General features: G+C 37.9%; 1 protein-coding gene and 1 long non-coding RNA gene across 2 annotated transcripts; one reads left to right on the forward strand and one right to left on the reverse strand.

Annotated features, from left to right (window-relative positions):
- Positions 1-420: 420 nt before the first annotated feature.
- LOC131892549 (uncharacterized) lies at positions 421-4796 on the reverse strand. Its single transcript, XR_009374578.1, has 3 exons — positions 4617-4796; positions 4238-4424; positions 421-852 (listed from the first exon to the last, which is right to left on the reverse strand). It is a non-coding gene; the product is annotated as an uncharacterized LOC131892549 (long non-coding RNA).
- On the forward strand, positions 4610-19191 carry LOC131892424 (uncharacterized). Its single transcript, XM_059242296.1, has 9 exons — positions 4610-4743; positions 5755-5776; positions 6019-6146; positions 6255-6572; positions 11610-11707; positions 11998-12143; positions 16376-16472; positions 16949-17126; positions 19025-19191. Exons 1-9 carry the CDS (start codon positions 4629-4631, stop codon positions 19135-19137), a joined length of 1215 nt encoding a protein of 404 aa, XP_059098279.1. The 5' UTR covers positions 4610-4628; the 3' UTR covers positions 19138-19191.
- The last annotated feature ends 1349 nt before the right edge of the window (positions 19192-20540 follow it).

Here is a 20540-nt window from a genome sequence, read left to right on the forward strand (position 1 = left end):
AATTTCAATAATCTATATTTGTTTCGTAGCTAAGTTCTCCGCGTTCTTGAGGAGTTATTCGGACGTTTAGGCAGGCTCTGGTTCCAACAACTGATGGGTCCAAATGAATAATCATGGGAGGTTGCGACCAGGACTAAATTTTCAAGGGCATATGACATTATTGGTGGAACGTCAGAAACCCGTTAGTTATCCTCAACTGATGGGACGAGCCAATCTTTTTGAATCCCGAAGCCAGCTGAATCCTGACGCTTTTGAAGCCAGGGATCTGCCGGTATCGAGGAAGTATCAAGCCAAAAAGCAGACCAAAGGGAAAGGAAAGGCGTCCAACAGCAGAGACTCACTATATTTCAGGTAACAATTTTTTGACAAAAGGTATTTTCTCAACAACCTTAATCTAGAGATGTTAGAGAGAGAGGAAAGAATACCATTCATTCATTAGGCATCATGATTCCAAACGTTTTGTCACATATGAAAAATCTAGTTACTTTTGGAGCCCACTTAAGATGCTTTGATATTTTCTAATAACTAATCAAACAGTAAAAGATTACTTCAATAAAAGAGACACATTGGTGTCAGATTATAGAATATTAACATCTTTATTGCAGCTATTGATCACGCCATTACATATCCTAACCCCCAAGTCAACATCAATGGCCACCAACACAGAATAGATTTCCATTCATTGTTATATTTGAAGGGGTTTATTGCTGATCATGGCGTGATTGGACTCTTTACACATAAAGTGCTAAATGCTGTATTCACAGTAATTTTGAACCGTTTCTCAATCCATCCATCCTCTTGATGATTACATAGTGGGTTTTTTCTTCATCCATGTCTTCACCAAGTTGTAGGCTGCAATTGAATAAGGAATTTCATTCAAAATGAAACCTTAAAAATGTATCTTGCAGACCAGAAACTAATTAATCTTTCTGAAATGAAAGTGAAATGTTTAGGGCATAGGCTGGAACATGGCTTGTAAGAGATACGCAAGTTGCACCAAGAGATAGGTTTGCAAATTTCATGTTAATGCTTACTTATTGTTTACACTACTATTTGTCAAAATAAACTCTCAGGGTCACCATGGCTTTCTGTGGCTGGCTTGAGTGTAATTACAAAGGATTATCACCTAGCAAAACTTAAACATTGAGTGTGTTTATTACAATTATGGGTACTATCGAAATCAACAGTATTAGGAGAGCCATCAATAGTTTTTTGGTTTGACGATAAAAATCTCATTAATCGTTCCTCGGATTCCTTCTGCATGTGAGGTAGAAGCAGACTCAACCACTCAGGGACGTCACGTGGTGCCTCCTGGAAATCAACATCCACGGATTGTTCTCCGGCGCCAACATCGGGTTTAGGCGGCATTTTGAATTAAGAGGTTATCTCCTCGCTTCCACCACGGGGTTCTTCTTCTCAGCACAAATGCGTTGAACTGGAGAACCTTCCTCGGACAAACGGTTCGTTGGCTACCTAGTATGTGGACGAGACTTGACGGTCGTTATTGGCACAAACGAAGTAGGCTACCGGGTTCGCCATGGCGTGTTCGTAGGGAGGAAGTGATTAAACTTGCCTTGTTTGAACCTCTGCCTGAATTATTTATATTGACGAACACGCCACCACCTTTTCACGTTTTTGAAATTGGATCCCAATCTCCAATAAGATGATCATTCACACCGTTCGAGGGATCTATTACGCGTTTCTTTATTATCGCTCGCTTCACGGACCAAGCGTGTCATTTCAGTTTGCAAACTACATGATTGTTGAATTGGATGGATTGATGTATGAGTGGCTGGGAGCCACTGGCATTTCAGTTATTTTTCCTTATTTCACAACTTTTCCTCGGTCTGCTCTGTTTTGAAGCCTTCCAGTACTTTGCCAAATGATAGATAATTGGCATTTTCTAGCACCACGGTGTTCAATCCCATAGGAAGAAATTCGACTCTCCATGGTTGCTTGGTTTTCTTGATTATTAGACGATTTCCGTTGTAAGACGATTCAATACCAATTTACTTCTCCAATTATCTTCTTATGATCTCTGTTTTTCGCTTATGATGGACGACAAATCACCTGTCATCAAACAGGAAAATCTAGATTCCCATATCTAATGGAACAAGCTGTTAAGGTTCTACGTTCAATATCTGGATAGAAAAGCTTCTTGATATGAGCCAATATATCAAATTGGGAAGCATTGCAATGAAGCATACTTTTATCGGGTCACAATAGACTTGAGGGCCCTTTGTTATGGAATCTAGTCCATGAATTCTAATGTAATGCCCGTTTGATCGACATTTAAACAAAGATGTCAACGCGAAAGAGCTTTTTATCCTTAACAACATGCTTTGTGGGATGGATGCCTTGCTTGTTAGCTGATGCGCATTTCGGTTGAGGGACTGGAAAAGATCCAACTTTTTAGGCATGTGAAGCAAAGGAAATTCGAGGAAAAATGTTGACCGGCACCCTGATTTTGGTCATTTTGTGGCGGGAGAATTCAAACAAACATTACAGCCCAATCACACCTTGATTTAATTGATTTTCGAGTAATAGAGTAACGTTGTCTTTTAAGACTCAAAAATGTCATATTTTAGTGCAATTCTGTTACCACACTAACATCTCGACTCGATATCAGATTGCTGTTCGTTTCAACAAGCCGGTAAATTGAAATAGACGGCAAATAAAATGCAGGTTGTCTATAGTTTTGCTTTATATGTAGAGCCACGCAAGCAGCTTGTTTTCCTTCTTATCGCAAGGGTAACTGGAGGGCTCAATTTGTTTCGACAATTTGTCGGCAAACAAAGATGTTTGAAATGCATAGTCAAATAATGCAGTTTGTATACAAACAGAAAGGAAATAAGGGTGTGGGTGTGAAGCAGGATAGTTAAGGCTGAAATGACACGCTTGGTCCGTGAAGCGAGCGATAATAAAGAAACGCGTAATAGATCCCTCGAACGGTGTGAATAACTCAGTTGTGATTTTCGTCAAAAAAGTTCTTTTTTATTTTGAAAATATTGCTTTGGTGGTTTTATGGGTCAAAAATGGGCTAAATATTCAACTTTCACGAGTTTTTTGCTCATTGTTTGAGAAAAACATATCCTCATTTTGCCTTTAGTTTGGCAAATAAATTACATTTCAATGCAGGTTAGTACTTTTCATTCACTCCGAAGTTTAGGCTTATACCTTGAAGCGGTAAAAAATCGCAGTCAAAGACAAATTTAGGAATTTTTTTTCTAATCAGTAATATCAAATGTGAAAACATATGAGAAATTATGGTCAAGTTCAGAGAAAAGAGTACATTTTGCCATTACATTAGTGCCAGCCAAAACAAGAACTTCTCGGAGGACATGGTAAAAGTAAATGATCTTGCTTACAATTGAAAAAATAAGCCTAAGAGCACCATTTCTGATCCCTTTTTTACATTTTCATGACAAGAAAATCTGAAAATTGTTCTTAAGAACAAAAGTTTTACAAAAGTGTGCACAAAAATTTGGGAAATCCGTTATTTTCCGCCCAAATCATCTGTTATAGGTTAAATCGCTAAAAGTTAATCTACTCTAATGTATTCTTCTTTCTCGGGTTATTTCATTATTCCATTCGCTTCCCTCTGATGTCCGTAAAAAGTCCGTAAAAAATGAAGAAAAAAAAACAACAACAACAAATAAATGACCTAAAAAGCTAATGTGTCGACCCCTAATGATGTTGATACAAACAGAATATAAGCACTCTAGTCACCTTTGGTAGAAAGCATTGAAAGGTTTAGAGTCTTCTTGGAGAGGGTCAACAATATAAACTAAAGCTTAAAGGTCACAAAGAGATTGATACGAAATTCTTAGAACGAGAGAAACTGGTGCTCTCTACTTTTTGTTTTTGATGATCAGATTAATGATTGCTCTGTTAATGTTGTTAATTGTGGTCTATTCTTGAGAACGAGCAATGAATCATCTCCTATTTTTCAAATCACCTCGGGCTCCCATTTCCCGCTGGCTGATTAAAGCCAAAACCATTAAGAGATTCGGCAAATCTCACCAATTTTTATTGATCGCTTTTTCATTACGGGTTGGAAAAAACGTGCCTTTTCTCAACTCTCTAGAGGGATCTTTATAGAGACAACCAATCACCACACCTAAACAATTCCATCGACTGAATCATTTGTCTTGACAAGGGGCTTTCCTCTAATCTAGGTTTCTAAGTAACATCGAACTGGTCTTCGGAAAGGCGGAGATAAATTTTCAGAACTTACCATTATCTGTACTGTTGGTCTAAATCATTGAATAACGTCAAAAATTCTTTAATGGGGTACATGGTGGCAATCTTGGAGTCATCAAAAGTCCATTTCTAGTAAACATCGACCACATGTGGCAATTCCTCATTCCCATGGTAATGACAGGTGTTCCTGTGGTTTTATGATTACCTGGCCAACAACCATTCTGAAGCAGGAAAATTGCGCGAAAGTTCTCAGTCGCGAAAGATCTGGTCTGCGAGCAAGACCTGATTTTGGATACCCTAGAAAGGTGGTAAGGGATATTCTCCAAGCTCGTATCTTTTTCAAACCTGCTGGCACTTGCAAATTCCTAATCATTCTTTGAAATACTTGTCACTTTTTCTAGACCTATCGTTACCCCTGGATCAACATGAAGACTTCATCGACGGCACCGATGATGCCATTGGTGGTGTTTTTGGTGTCCCTGCTTTGCATCGCATCCTCCGTTGGTCGTGGAAATCACGTCCAGAGAGAGGGAAAACTGCGTAAGTGCCAAATGCAAATCACTTGGGATTCTGAACTGTGTCCTGATCCACTTGATTGACTGAAAGTAGTAAGGTTTGGTATCAATTTATCTTCAAATGTATGACCACATTCAAACTGATTAGTAAGGGCTTGAAAGAATGTGGTGCTTGAGGTGCTGCGGAATTTCGGTCTAAACTGGAATTCCATTCCCACTAACGTTAAGGAAGTCCGCAAAAAACACTAGTTACGAAAATGAAGAATTATATTTGAATTAATTAATGTGGGGCAAGGATTTCCCCTTGTCGACTTTTTTTTGTTTTTGTTTTTTGTCTTCCGACTTGGCACAATCAAGATAGACCATATAGGTTAAAACACATATATTTCTGGGAAGCAAGCAATGGCGTCGATAAACTTATTCGTACTATTATTTTTCCATCGGTCAGCTCAACTCGTCAAACCACCCTTTTTCCCCGATACGACTTTTTCGAAGTTTTTCCTCAGACAAGCATTCACATGCTTAAAGGACATGAAAAGATAAGGAACATTAGACAAGAATTGTCAGAAAATAATGTTTGCAAAAAATCATGTTTTACATAAAAATTGAGGCATTTTGTTGGCTTGAGTATGCAAAATAGGGAGGAATATTGCTTTGTTGCCATATTGAATTAGATTTTCCTTCGAATGGGACAACGAATTCATCTCTGATTTTCCACCCTGGATTCAAAGGTTATACAGTATGTCAATTCTAATTCGTTGATGGATTAATTATCAAATTGAGTTTAATTTTCAAAACATAAAACAATAGTTCATACATATCAGATATAATTGAAGATTAGATTTCTGACAACGGTTCAAAAAGGCTCATGGGGACATTTTTGGATTGTTACACGATTCTCTTATACCCAACATGGTCATCGCAAATCTAGACGCTTGAAGCATCATCCATCAAGATCCTACTTGAAGTTCTTGTGGAAAACCTTGACTGTTTATACGACACCATTTGATTGTTGTTTTTTACTTCTAATTTTTAGTGTCCCTTTTTCAAATCGTCACGTGAGTTGGAAAACTTTGAAGTTTGATTATTGTTCCCTCTTTTCGATTTTTTATTCCTGTGCATGTATAACCATATCCTTTCCCCAAAAATGTCAAAACTTTCTTTCACCTGTGTGACACTTAGGTCCAGAGTTGTACTCATCAAATGAGCGGCATTTCTCCATGGTTTTTTGAACTTGACTGGAACCAAGTATTGGATACATTTGATCAATGTTTTTGTTAACCACTGTCGTTGTTTTTAGTTTTCCTAATGATCCTTGCATCGGGAATGCGGGCAAAAACGGGACTTGTTACACGCCCGAGGAGTGCACTAACAAAGGCGGGAGCGCCGCTGGGAATTGTGCACAAGGCTACGGAGTTTGCTGCTCATGTAACGTATCCAAGAACATTTTTTGTTAAACCACCATCCCCCTCAGTGTGGAAAAAGAGGAGTTTGAGATGAAATCTTTATCATCAATAAACTCAATTTCTTTTCCAGTCACTGTCAGTTGTGGAGGCACCCGCTCGGAGAATTGCACGTATTTTGAATCCTCCGGCAGCGAGGCTGGTTCTTGTTTGGCCACGATTTGTCCCTGCAGCGATAACATTTGTCAATTAAGGCTCGACTTTGACCAATTTATTATCACTGGGCCTTCCACTGATGACACTCCTGTCTTAACAACAATAGCTGGCGATACGGTGAAAGAAGGGCAGCCTAGTACGCTTGGTGGAAGGTGTTTGACCGACACGTTTTCCGTGTCCAGTCCCTCTGGTTGCGCCCCGCCCTCGATTTGCGGCACGAATAGTGGAGAACACAGTAAGTTGGATGAAGCAACAATGTCCCCAGGATACGAATCAGCCCAGCAATGTACTTCAAAAAACATTCATTGCCTCTAAATTTACGCTAGGTACTACACACCTACCAGACAACTGTACGGTTTGGTATGTTAGGCCTCAAAGAGCTTGCAAAGAGTTTACTGTATCCTATACCCAAGCGACTTCGCACGTGACTCCGTCCCATTATTCAGGGTCAGAGGTTTCGAATAGCGATGAATCAACAGGCTTGGGCAAATTGCGAGCTGTTCTTTGCCAATGTTGCCGTTCGACTTTTTGGTTATGACGCGTAACTCGGAGTTTTTTAATTGCACCCCTGCATTCGAAAGCACCATGGTAAAAATGCATGTCCAAGTCTTAGGGCGGCTTTACACTAAGATGGAAAACCGAGATTGAATCCGGTTTGAGGAGTGAAGTAAAAATAGTGTTGGGGCGAGTTTTTGGGTGTGTGATTCTCTTTGTTCGACTTCAGTACAGTGAAAGACTGGAGTCCTCTGCTGGCCTCAAGTCATTTGCTGAACTCGCCCCAGCATTACTCCAACTTCAATCATCAAACCGGATTCAATCACGGTTTTCCATCCTAGTGTAAAGTCGCCCTCATCTATAGTCAGGGCGGGCAATTTTGAAAATTAGCATGACTTTTGGACACCAAGTGGACAAAAGTGGACAAAAGTGGACAAAAGTGGACAAAAGTGGGTAGAATGTGTCCAAAACTAAGTACAATTGTCCAAAAGGGGATTGACAAGCAAACACTTTTAAACCCTAAATCATGTTATTTCTTTACCGAATCTAGATGTTGATCAGCAAATAGAATCAGAAATCAATAAAATCTAAGCTTTCTTAAAATACATAAATATGAAGTAACAACTAGCCTTTTCACTAACGTTTTTAATTTCCAAGATATATACACTTAAATGTTTTTTTTTGAGATCTCAATTCGTTATCTTGATACAATACAGCTTTATAAAGTCAAAACAAATATCGTTAATATATTTTGAATGTTAATAAATCAAAGCCATACTACAATCAGCGCATTTGGTGGCTGGGTAATTTGAACTAAGATTAAGTCTTAAATTTAAAAAAGCTTAGCAGCTGAATATCAAATATCCAATAATCCTTTCTATGTTTGTAATACATAAAATAATTGTAAGGAACACATAAATTACACTTTTGTCATACATCGAAAAACTAAGATATGTGTTTCTTCAAAAAAAATATGGGGAATCCTCTCATTTCCTGACATCAAACGCATCTTTAAAAGTTAAAAATATGCCTAACAATGTCTCAAGTAACTTATTTGTGGTAGAAAAACCAAAAATGTAGGAAAATATGTCATTACAAAATTTTAGCTATTCGTAAAATGTTCAATTTTTAGTATTAGCACTTTTTAAGAAGAAATCCCAAATGACTGATGATTTTAAACAAAAAACATTGTTGCAAAAAGTTAATAATGTTGAATAAATGAAACTATATAACCAGAATATAATGTTTAGCTATTTCAGTTTTTGAATGCTTTGCAATAGCTGTATTCTACACTAGAGGGAGACTTTGTTCCGTGCTTGCTTTCTAATCTAAGGTAAGAAAAAAAAGAGCTAAGAACCTGTCTTTCAAATATCTTTTTTGGGTATGTTAAACGTATATGGCAAAGTTTTTAAAGACTTATCTTGCTCTTGGAACCATCAATGAGCAATATTTGATGTAAAGGATAGGTTTCATACAGAATATCCTTTATATTTGTAGTTTTAAAGGTTCGTATTTTTGGACATTTCTGGACCCTTTTGTCCACTTTTGTCCACTTTTGTCCACCCTTATTTTTGGACACTTTTGGACAGGGGTGGACAAAAGTGTCCAAAAATGAAATGCCCACCCTGTCTATAGTCCTTTTCATTGAGGGGAGGAAGCGCCCTCTGCCTCTTCTACGTAGGTGCAGACAAACTAACACGTAGAAACGAGAGAATGCGCTCTGAGATGCAAGACTTTATCAAGAGATTATTTGATAACCAATTTGTTGCCCAAGTACTGTGGCACAATGACTAAGCCATCAGCTTTTCTGGGAAACGTTTCAAATTCTCTATGGGTATAATTCCAATTGATTATGACATGTAAATCACCATTTTACTGGAGTTTCTATACTGTCTGATTGACAACACGTCAACACTTGAGCAGTCATCGTTTCCGACAAAATAGTACTAGGCAAAGGACAGGTTCAAAGGGTTTTGGTGACTAACCTTAAAAAACCTTACTTTTTCTAAACTTCCCATTGGCTTTTTTAGCCCGATTTAATGGAAAAAGAGGAAAAGTCGCTGGTATGCTTCAAGCATACCATATATAGGTAGCTCTCTGTTTATTACTACTTGGATGCATAAAGTGTTTGTAACTTTAACCTTATAGGATTTGAAAGGTCTCTCAGAAGGGTTGGTGGTATATTTATGGTGTTAGAAATGATCAGCAATAAGTTGGTCAACGAAAAATACTTTGATAAAGTCAGGCATTCTTGTGTTTCTCCCTTTGTTTGTCCGCAACAAGAGAAGGGAGAAGAGAATGAAAAGGACTGTTACAATTAAGTTCCGAATGATTTTTTGCTTATTCTTGCTCAAATTCTAAATTATTCAAACATACGACTCAACATCACCTTTATTTGCTGTTTTTTTCTCTAGTCCAAATCTAAACAATTTTGAGTCAAATTTACTGATCTTATTCAGTGTTTGAGTGGTACCCTTCCAATAAACCAATTATTCGTCTTTTTCATCCCAATTGCTTACTTTAGTAGGGTCTTATGTTTCTGCCTGGAATTATAACAGATTTTATGGTCACAAAACAAAGCGGATTGAAATCGATACTTGGAATTTGATTTTTTTTGGTAATAAAGCTACAAAGGCTGGGTCAGAATTGAAGAAACGCAGTGATAGATTCTTCTAAGCGAAAAAGTTTGCATTGTCTTTAAAAAGAAGTAACACCGACCTTTTAAATTTTGAATTTCTGAAATGCATCAAACGTCTCAGTGAGTCCATCCATATTGCTTTACGAGGCGTTGGCCAAATCAAATACGAATAGAGGTGCAGAGCACACCAGGAGCAAATCACGGAAAATTCTATATTTTAGCACTATTTTCATGCTAATATAGGCGAATTCTTAAAAATCATTAACGTCGCTAGGAGTAAGTCTTGGTCGGAGAACATAAAAGTAGGCAGATAATTTGCACCAACCCCGCCAGTTCCGTTGGGGATCCCCTGCTGAATAGGTTGCTTGTTGCACATTTATCTCATTCATTATAGTGATGAAATGTAGCAAGAAATTCTCAAATCTAGGCATCAGATATGCACATTACACATCTCGCAACGGATTCGATCCTATCCGCGCTCTGTGCTGAGAGTTGTGAGAATCAAGGCCCGTCTTGCAGCTCAGTTGCCACAAGCCAAAACCCTTGTGGAGCATCCACAAGCCAAAACCCTTGTGGAGCATCCAATTGACAGTCTAACGCCTAAAAGTCACTCCTTGACATATCCACACTAACTCAATTGTTTTTTTAACAAAGGCCTCCATAGCATCACTCAAGCTCTCAATAATTTAATATTTGTAATCTTTTGGCTCAGCTGGGTTTTTCCTGGCATTAACGTCGTCCAAAATCCTACAAACTTGGCCAAAACATAGGAAATCATTCCCATGGTCAATTTGATGTAAGGTGAATGCAAAAAAGTCGTGCCCACGTGTTAAAAACAACAAATTAGAGCGCGAGTGTCATTTTATCTAAAAAAATAAAAAAATAACTTTTACTTGTTAGGAAGTTTGCATAAAATTCAGGCATTATTTAAGGTGCACAAAGTAATACCAAAGTCTAATTCACAAGATTTCAATTGGAATTTTGGACTCCAATAATTTTGTTTTTTTGGTAAAACCATTTAGAATTGTCCAATAAGAGGGTATCATGTTGCTAAGAAATATCATTTCATTATTAGGAAGCATTCAAATGAAATTAAGAGACCAAAATGTACCTTGAAGCTACAATATGCCTACTTTGGGTTTGAGGGCCATTCCTAGAGTGAGAACCATAGTTTCATAACAAGTACATCAAATTACACGAAACTTGGCCAAGATGTGTCTCAAAGATTTTTCTTTAAGCAATATTATTAGCCTTTTTCAATTTCCACAGAGTTGTGTTACAAAATTCAGCAAAATGTCATGTTTGGTGTAATTCTGTCAACGCACTATCATCGTAATCAGCTCTCAGAAAACTGTTTGCTTCGACAAACCAGCAAATTGTAAAAAAATTCAAAATTTAATGTATGCAAAGACGCACCGTGCAGAGCTTAGCTGGGCATGTTGTCTTTTGAGTTTATTCCATGGAATGACGTGAGCTGTTTTTTACACATTTACTTTTCAAGCGGAAATATATCTTTTTCGACTATGATTGCGGCAACAGAAAAGCGATTTCAATTTTTTCCGGACCTCATTACCGCTACTGCGATTGGAATCCCGGCAGTTCAAGACGAAAAATTTATTCATTTTACATAACTTTTATTTTCATATATTTTTTTGATCGACCGACGAATTCAAGTTGGCTGATCTGGCTAGCCCTTGAATATGGGGTTGATCAGGAATTTTAGTCAAAAAACTGTCCAAGTCTGACCTGAATCCTGCTACTGGATCAACCCCAACACACTCCCTTTGAATATTTGAGGGCGGGAAATTGAACAATAAAGGAGCCCGAGAAAGAAGAGAGTTGGGTTGCATTGTTAAGTTTGTTTTGGGCCAGTACTGTGAATCTTTGACAAAGATTCAATCGCTGTTTTTAATTAACTAATAATTTTATTTAACTAATTTTAATTGCAACATCGATAATTTTCAGCAACTCCGTTAAACTAATTATTTTCTTGACATAATTTGATAGTTATTGAAGTTTATTTGTAACCTTTGGCTGAAAACACCATTTTTATTGTTTGCAATTGGTTGCAAAAAGTATACAGCCTGAAATCATTGATTAAAACAGCATTATATTGATCCGTTTTCTTTTTTTTTTCAGTGTATGTGGATGCCTCTGAGGCTTGTAATGATCTTAGGTTTGTCCTCGGGAATCAGGGCGTTGGAGCAAGTATCGCTGGTCGACAATGGAGCATTAAGGTATAACCAAGGAGATTTATTGGAAGAGTTGGAAATTCTACAAATCATGATTCCACAAAGACATCTAGTCCGTCATCAGAAATCAAAACCTCAAAGTAGCGGCAAAAACACGAAATTTTGTTTAAATTCAATCCAACAGGAGAAAATTTCAAAGCTATGCAAACGTGAAAAACTTGTGTAACGACCTAAATCTTACAAGGGGTCTGAAAATTATCATTCTTCACTTTGAAAACCTCTTTAACCCTTTCATTGTCATTTTTTCACCATATTGATATGATATTTCTTTCCAGGTGACTCAGTACTCATGCGACTTCAAAAATTTGGCTCCAGAGGGATGTACGCAGTATTTTTATGGAGAAAATACGGACATTATTCAGACTTATAACTTTGGGAATGGTCGGCACTTAGCCAATCAAAACCAAAACATTTGCATCCGGTAAGCCTCCATTGAATCAATAATTAAAAGATACACACAAGAGTGTACACAGTAGTGCTGGGGAGAGTCCGGACTCGAGTCTGAAAGCACTTAGGTCTTTTACTCGAATTTGGAGAAATTGGCCGGACTCGTGGCTGGTAGAAAGTACTCGAGTCTGGATTCGTCACGAACTATTCATTTTTTCGTTCAAAACTTTTAAGCAAAATCAGTCTTTTTATTTGACTTTAGTCCAGGAGTGTTTTACCGTACTCGAGTCCGGCCAAAAAAAAATCAATGGACTCGTACGAGTCCGACTTTTGCCTCAGCACTAGTACACATTCTTTTCAAAAGGTGTAAAATTGACAAAGTGATTTCGCAGATGCTAATGGAAGAATGGGGGATCAGGCAAATAGCACAAATGCATCTTGGCAGAGGTTCTTGGTTCTTACAGACTAAAGGTTACTTAAGTCATGATTCCAATGGGCTATGCTTCAGTATTCACTTTAGCGTTTTGTTGGGCCTCCTTCATATTACTAGCAAGGTCTTAAACTATAGGCAAGGGCACCTCAGAAAGTAAACAAACGGATGGGAGGGATGACGTCATAGCGGATAGAAAAGGGTAAGAGCACAGAACCTTGCTCTAAAACGGGCTTGTACAAATAAGAACCCCAATGGGCCAAATGGGCTAAATGGTGGGTAGGAGCACAATATTGTCTTTCACCCTTGAGGCAATCAAACTCACCATTTCTCCTTTTTATAATGATATGGATGATAAAGGTTATCCCCAACAAAGAGTACAATATCAGGCATTAACATTTAAGAGAGATATCCACAATATTGATAAGCTATTTTTGGAACACCATGACTTGTAACAAGCAATTTCAATATTGCAAAGACAAAAATAATAGCTTGTGATAAAATGATTCCTAGTTTTTCCTCAATTTGGTATCTAAAGGCATTTGAAATTTAAGAATGAAAACTTGAAACATTACATTTTTTGAATACACCTTGTGAGGGCTCTGTGGAAATTCAATGAAGTTTTTAGCTATTTTGTATGAAACATAGTACTTGCATTTGATTGCATTCCATAGACTGTATAAATATGAACACATGTCCTGATAATCTCTGACAAGCTATTGAAAATACATGTTCGTCAATTTTGTCCATAGTTTTTAATCACTGATTGAACTAACTTGTGATTCAAAAAACCTCTACTACAACTGACCATATTAGTATATCCCCTGGAATCCGTTGAGGGGCAAATTTGGAGTTATTAATATTCTGACGTCATCTACTTTACAGTACATAAAGCATATGAGCACATTGGTTTGAAATTTACTGTATGTATTTGTCTCAACGATTTTTCCCTCTTGGCCATAGTATGATGCAAATAGGATTCTAATTGTGGTTGATTCTGAATGTATCACCAACATGTCATATTGCATTAACATTTTTGAACAAAAATATTGATATGAACATCCAAAACTGGACCTTGAAAATGACGATTTCCGTTTAGTTTGAATTTCCCGCTTCCTTCGCCTCTTTACTTTGACGGGGATTGCTTGATTGACTTTGTTTGCCCGCGCTTTCAACCAATGGCAGTCTTTGTTTATATTTAGCTTACATTTTGCGACGTAACGTCGCCGAACCCTCACAAGCTGGGTCCTTTACATAAGTCGCGAAAAACACCATTAGATTTAAGTGTAGCAAAACAAAGTTTGACAATTAGGTTTTTCTACAAATTAGATTTGTTTGTAAGCAGTAATGTTTTAGAACATTACTCATATGCAGTGGTTTATAAGGTAGTCAAATATATGATAAGCTTTTGTGATTACTAGAGATGGGGGAAAATTGCACTCACATATTTGGCCTCTTTAATGATTTTTCCCCTAGCCACAAGCACCAGGAGGAGTGGCTAAAATCATGTCATCTGAAGCTCCAAACGCGTTGGCAGGTTCTCAAATATTTTGGCGACGATCAGACTCAATCTGGAACTACGGGGCGGCAATAAAGGCTGGATCCTAGTCTTTCAAGAATGATCCACCAGTCATCTTTTCCGTCACACCCTGGCCGAACTTGTGCAATGATTGTATAAATTTGGCTTACATAGATGGCTCGAGACCAAAGCAGGTATAGATGATGACTATGATCTCTTTTCCGGGCTTGGAGCCCTTGGCAAGGCTGGCAACGAGATCATGCGGTGAAAACATTCCCGGAGTATGACAATGTTGTTGTCGGGGTTCTCGATCTGATACATAATTAGTAATTAATTACGAATACAAAATCATGCGAGAGTGACCAGATAGGTCAAACATCTTAAAACCAAACTTTCAGTGCTGATTCAACCGGAGATTGTTCACTTTTATCCTGTTCATCAAAACACGCTAGNAAATTTGGCTTACATAGATGGCTCGAGACCAAAGCAGGTATAGATGATGACTATGATCTCTTTTCCGGGCTTGGAGCCCTTGGCAAGGCTGGCAACGAGGTCAAACATCTTAAAACCAAACTTTCAGTGCTGATTCAACCGGAGATTGTTCACTTTTAACCTGTTCATCAAAACACGCTAGGTTGCTCGCTTTGAGCCTATACTCGTTTTAATCTGAACACCCGTCATTTGTTTTGTGATGCATTGGCATTTCCCCAACAAGACTTTGTTTAGGAGAGTGTTGAAGAATGTTGGTGCAGTTGTAGACTGTTACCCCAAGCTGCCGGTAAACGTTATTCTCCACCGATTAGTTGGCGGTGCTACTTTTTTAATCTTAACCTGACCTAATCAAACCTAACCTAACCTTACCTAACCTAACCTTACTTTACCTAACCCAACCTAACCTAACACGATATTAATAACCCTTAAAGTCTCTATGTAAACCATTCAACATTTTGCCAAAAATTTAAGTACGAGCACCGCCAACTAATCGGTGGAGAATAACGTTTATCCAAGCTGCCAGTTCAATTCCAGGGAGGCTGTAAGGGTTTCACGAGGCTAGAAATCAACCAACATTGTTGCATGATCATGTGACCAAAGTCAATAGGGATAGGCCAACCATCACGGAGGTTGTTTCCTTTTTTTGTGATTGTAGGTGTTTTCAAATTAGTGCCCTTTTGTAAATAAAAAAACCTAGTGGGTCTAGGATCTAGCCACGGACTTTTAAAGATGTGGACGGCTAACGGGAGACAAAATTTCGAATCGCCTAAAGCATTTATCTTATTCCAAATAAACTCTTCTTACGACCACAAGATCTGGTTGAATAGATGAACTTGGTCAAATTTGAGCCCAAACCTATGCTTAAGGAACTCGGGAGTTATGATCAAAGTTTTGTTGTAAACAAAACATAAAATTCGAATTTTCGGCCTGCTGCTGGTCAGCTACATAAGCTTTTGACAACAAAACTTTGAAACAATCCACTTGACAAGTAAATGATATAAAAATGGCCTACCTTCAATTGAAAAGATTTGCGTTTCTTATTTTATCACTTTAATTCGAAAAGTGGCTGAGTTGCTATGACCAACAGCAGGCCAATTTGGCGGGAAGCTCGTTCGCAGTCCATATTTCTTGAAGTCCGTGATCTACTGTAGCTGTGCGATGTAAAAGGCAGCGTTTACAAAGCAATATTCTCTTCCCCAGGAGAAATAGGTTTAAAACTTGGCGCCGGATATTTACATTTTAAAGAGGAGACTCTACTTAGTAACTTAGTGGTTAGGTCAGTTTCAACATTAGATAGATCCTCCGTTCAATTCTCCTCTCTGGCATTCCTGTAAAGGAAACTTTTAGATGTTGGGTACTTCCACAGACAGAGCAACTCTTATTAGAACTATGGCAATGCCTATTGGAACTTGGAAAAGACGTTGCAATATCAACCACCTACGACACTTATTTTTACCGCTGGTGGTAGGAAGATAATGGAATAACTGAAACCATTCCTTATTGTGGAGTACCTTTAGAACAGAGCTACTTTGGTTGTTTGACAAAAGCGATAGGAAATATCGAAAATATTTTTGCAAAAATGTGCAAAATGAAATGCATATTTTTCCATTTCGGTACATATCTAAAGAATTCTTGCATATTTTTGAAACAATCTTGAATATCTCCCTAATCTCTCAGACAATATACCAGAAAGCCGGTTCATAAAAAAGTTAATACATCTTAACACCCCCTCCCAATCTAGGGACAAAGAGAAACGAAACGTCATGATTCCCACTAATTTTGGGCCTATCTCCCTAATTTTGTCTTTATCTTGCTTTTTTTCTAGACGCGAGAGGGGCAATTGTAAAATTTGCTACACTGCCATAGACCCTGCTGACGTTTCAGTTAATGGTATGGCTGCAGATATGGGACACAATGCGAATGTGAGTTTGACTAGCGCTATATCTGTGAGTTATTTAATTTTGTTGATGAATATGACTCGGATTTGAACACAAGTGTTCATTGAAATTTCAGTTGGGTCCGTTCAAGTTCAAAATTCAAATTTGCTTACGAAATCTTAACTATAAATGACTATAAAAGTCATTTTCTTTACGGCTTACGGGCGTTCTTGCGGTTTTGCGCATTTTATCAGACCAATTGTCGGTTCAGGAGCCAAACTCAAAGAATTTCACAAAGGTAAAAAAAGTGGACCACAAGTCAATCTGCCCTCATCGTTAAAAACGAGTTGTAGAGTATTACCATTTTCTTTCATAAAGTGCACGATCACTATTCATTACTGAATTGGAGACCCTGTTCGTCACTCGTCCAATTATAAACTTATTTTACTTATGTGCTGTTGTGATGAAATACACAGATAGCATAGTGGTTAATCAAGTTAAATCATTGACACTCATTTCAGGATCCCAAATGTTGTGGGTACACGGACTCTGGTAAGGCCACTAATGGGTTCGATTGCATTGTGATCCCGGGCTTGAGAACAACCGGCGCGGATAGCGTGTTGAAGGGAGACTCTGTGTGCGGCAATGGAGTGGGATTGGTTACAAAGAAGACCGGGACCGCCAGCGCCACCGTCTGTTGTAAGTTGGAAACCATTTGATCGATTTGATATTAATCCCATTCATTCTGCACCAGTTTTCATGTGGCAAGTGAGACGACTCAAAATTGTTTGATGTTAGGGTGCATTTAGATGAACCCATTTTCAGCATATTTTAGTGACAAAGTTGTGATTCGCATCTCACATACATGCACTGACCTCAGTCTTTTGTTGCATTGCAAAAGCTGCTTTGATCAAAGTCTTGGAATCGTCCTCAGGCTAACGTTTAGTGTTTCCAAATGCTTGGTCAAGAAGCAATCGATAATTGTGTCGTCTAAATACAATGAGGAAAACCAATCAAATGTTAGGGAGTGGAACGTTCCATTTCTAAGAAACATTTTTTGAGCGTTCATGGGCTAGTTTCAAACCCCCAACTTCTTTCGTCAAGCCAATAAAACGCCTTTTCATTTTCAATTATTTCTTAAGAAATACAGACTTTCCTTACTTGAGTCATCTACCTGACGAAGGACATGCTCCAAGGCATGTCTTTGATCCTGTAAGACTTATGACACTGCTGTATGTTTCAATTAGGATGTTGTGAGTACTGATGGAGATCAAATTATTAATCACGGGAGGTTGCGACTAGGTCTACCAATTTTCATTTTCAATGGTCTATGACGTTACTGCCGGAAGGTCCGAAACCCGTTAGTTAGCCTCAAAAAATAGACCTTATTTTTCTTCCGTCAAACCAGGGCTGCCTTTGCTTAAACCTATCTTTTTGCCTTACAATGGAAAAGCCAGGTGCTTTCACTTTCCAGGTCTTCTGGCAACCTTGAATTTGAAATTTGATTTGACCCCATCACTAGTTGTAAGACTTTTTTCTCCTATTTTGCGCTCTTTGGGCCGGTCGGGAACGAGGACTCTAAATTAAGAGACCCAATACGAGACAATCTGTGTTTCGTGTTTATGAATCAATTCATTCCGATGTCCTATTCCGACTTAAATGATATTTTTTTCTGGTCACTGGTTCATGAAGAAAGAAATTCCCCATTAACAAATCTCAAATGTTGCTTTCGATTGACCTTGATCATATTTCACCATGTCTTTTGACATGAAGCCGAAAATCTTACCAATTTTTAACCTCACAGATTCTCCACACGTTAAGTTGTTGTCAGATATTCTGAAAGGGTTTAATCATTTTTTGGCTTATATCTCCATTGAGTTGGCAAAGGTGTGCCGTTTTGATGCAAATCCACTAATGAGCGCGCCAAAACAAGTTAGCCATTTACACACAAAGATCCATATTGGCAATATTCCACTCTTGTCAACAAACCAACATATTAGTCTAGTGCCAACGATACCTCAATACATGGGTCGAGTAAAGATGGGTGGTCCTTAGTGTCGTCAGTATAAGAAGAGAGACTGGCAGTGATACTAAGCTTTTGAGGCGGGCCAATGAATATTATAAAAAGGAGGGGCCCTTGGATGAAGCCCTGGGGAACATCCGACTTGACATCATGTATGTCACGTTCCATCAGACATTATGAAGTGGTCGGCTCAAGATTTACGTCTGTCATTGGACCAAAACTGGCTTGTAGATTTGTTAAATTGACATCAGCAGTTCAAGTCAAACCTTGCATGGAGCAAATGCTATGAGCCAGATGTTAAACGGCTATTATCTCTTGGCCATTGATACTTGGGTAACTGAATTCTTCTCGTGACGTAAAACATTGTTTTTCTAACGAGGTGTATTACTTTGCCACCCTAACATTTACAACTCGAAAAAGGGCATGCTTTATGCAAATTATTAGGGAATATTGATGATATCATGAGGGAGCATTTAACGGAGCCATATCCACAGATAATCTCGATATTTTTCACTCAGGTTTTTCGTCTCGCCAAAATTGCTTAATAATTTTCCTCCGTTGTGTGTTTTTTCAGCCAAACGACAACCGTTTAGCGTGCGCTTTCGAAGTGACAGTTATGAAATTATGGATGAAATGGGCATGTTGGGATTCCGTCTACTTTATACCCAGAACTCCAATGGTTGTTAATCGCGTGACTTTCTTCTCAATAGAAATCATTTTCAATTGTTATATTATTTAAAACTTGTTTTCATTCTCTTGCTGCTAGTTACTGTGTGTAATGTTTTATGTTGAAATAAATTTTCTTTCATTTACAAAGTAGCAAGTGACCTTTTTTTATTAATGTAATGCCCCCCCTGTAGTTACTGGTGGTTGTTGATAGAGGTAAGCTCGAATTATTTGACATGTTATAACATGGCTGAATTCCACAACTGTCGCGCTTAAAACATATTTACATTCTTTATGAATGAGCAAATTCCTTACCCGGTTTATGATTGCAATCATTTTGTTGTGGGTTAACCGATCAAAAGACATTGCAATGTAAGGAAAGTATGTTGCCATGACAAAAATACGTTGTGAAACTTTGATAGCATGTATATGGTTGCAATCATTTTGTTGTGGGTTAACCAATCAAAAGACATTGCAATGTAAGGAAGGTATGTTGCCATGACAAAAATGCGTTGTGAAACTTTGATATCATGTAAATGAAAAAGAAGTCCCAACATAGAAAGAAATCTTCTGGGTTGGGCCGCTTAAATCTGCCGCCACTTTGAAGCTCTTCAACTCGTGATTGGTTCGTCAAAGGTGAAAATGGTAATGTTAAGGAGTTAAGCTACACTCCTTATGTATTTAGATACTACAGTAAAAATGGGGGCTCCAGCTCAACTCTCCTTCACAGAGTCAAAGGAAGAACGTCCAGTCTCAATTTGAAGCCACGCTGAAAAGGAAGTTCATCTCCCTTTTGGATTTTTATCAACCAAATTGGCAAAACCATCGTTTTTGTGGCCGGCGATGCTAGCTCGTGCAAAATCGATGGTGAAAACATGTTAGTTGGAATTCGTAAATGTCAGAATAATGCTAATTTTTCTGAAAAAAATAAATAATTTTGATATGGTGGTCATAAAGGATTTCAGTTTCAATATTCAAAAATATTTGGCACTCTTTGACAGGGTATGTCCCGGCAATTTTTTGAAATGTTTTACTTAGCCAAATGACGAGATAAAACTGAAAAATGTATGAAGAAAAAGGAACACGAAAATCTTAAGTAAAAACCTACCAGTGAAAATTGGTCCAGTTGTGTGCATGATATTCTCACTCAAGTCCAACTATATTGGATCCCTAAAACTTTCAAGAGGACAGCGAAGTGTGGCAAATGTTTTATTGGAGCAAAATATATCTTTTTCAAAATTTGAACAAGGTATCTTACATAAAATGAAAATTGTTCTTATAGTCAAAAATGTTCTTCATGGGGGAGATTAGATCATACAAATCAAATCATTTGCTTTTTTTTGCGTGCATCATACTACGGCAAGAGCTGTAATAAGTATCTTTATCCATAAACCTCAATAGCTCTTCTATTTTGAATATTTTTG

Source organism: Tigriopus californicus, chromosome 2 (assembly GCF_007210705.1).
Source record: "Tigriopus californicus strain San Diego chromosome 2, Tcal_SD_v2.1, whole genome shotgun sequence".
NCBI lineage: Eukaryota > Metazoa > Arthropoda > Copepoda > Harpacticoida > Harpacticidae > Tigriopus > Tigriopus californicus.

Excerpts from the sequence above, each read along its gene's own strand:
- LOC131892424 (XM_059242296.1), top strand. The coding sequence starts at position 4,629 with ATGAAGACTTCATCGACGGCACCGATGATGCCATTGGTGGTGTTTTTG. Across the intron at positions 5,777-6,018 it reads TCCCTTTTTCAAATCGTCAC|TTTTCCTAATGATCCTTGCA; the intron begins GTGAGTTGGAAA and ends CGTTGTTTTTAG. Across the intron at positions 16,473-16,948 it reads ATATGGGACACAATGCGAAT|GATCCCAAATGTTGTGGGTA; the intron begins GTGAGTTTGACT and ends CACTCATTTCAG.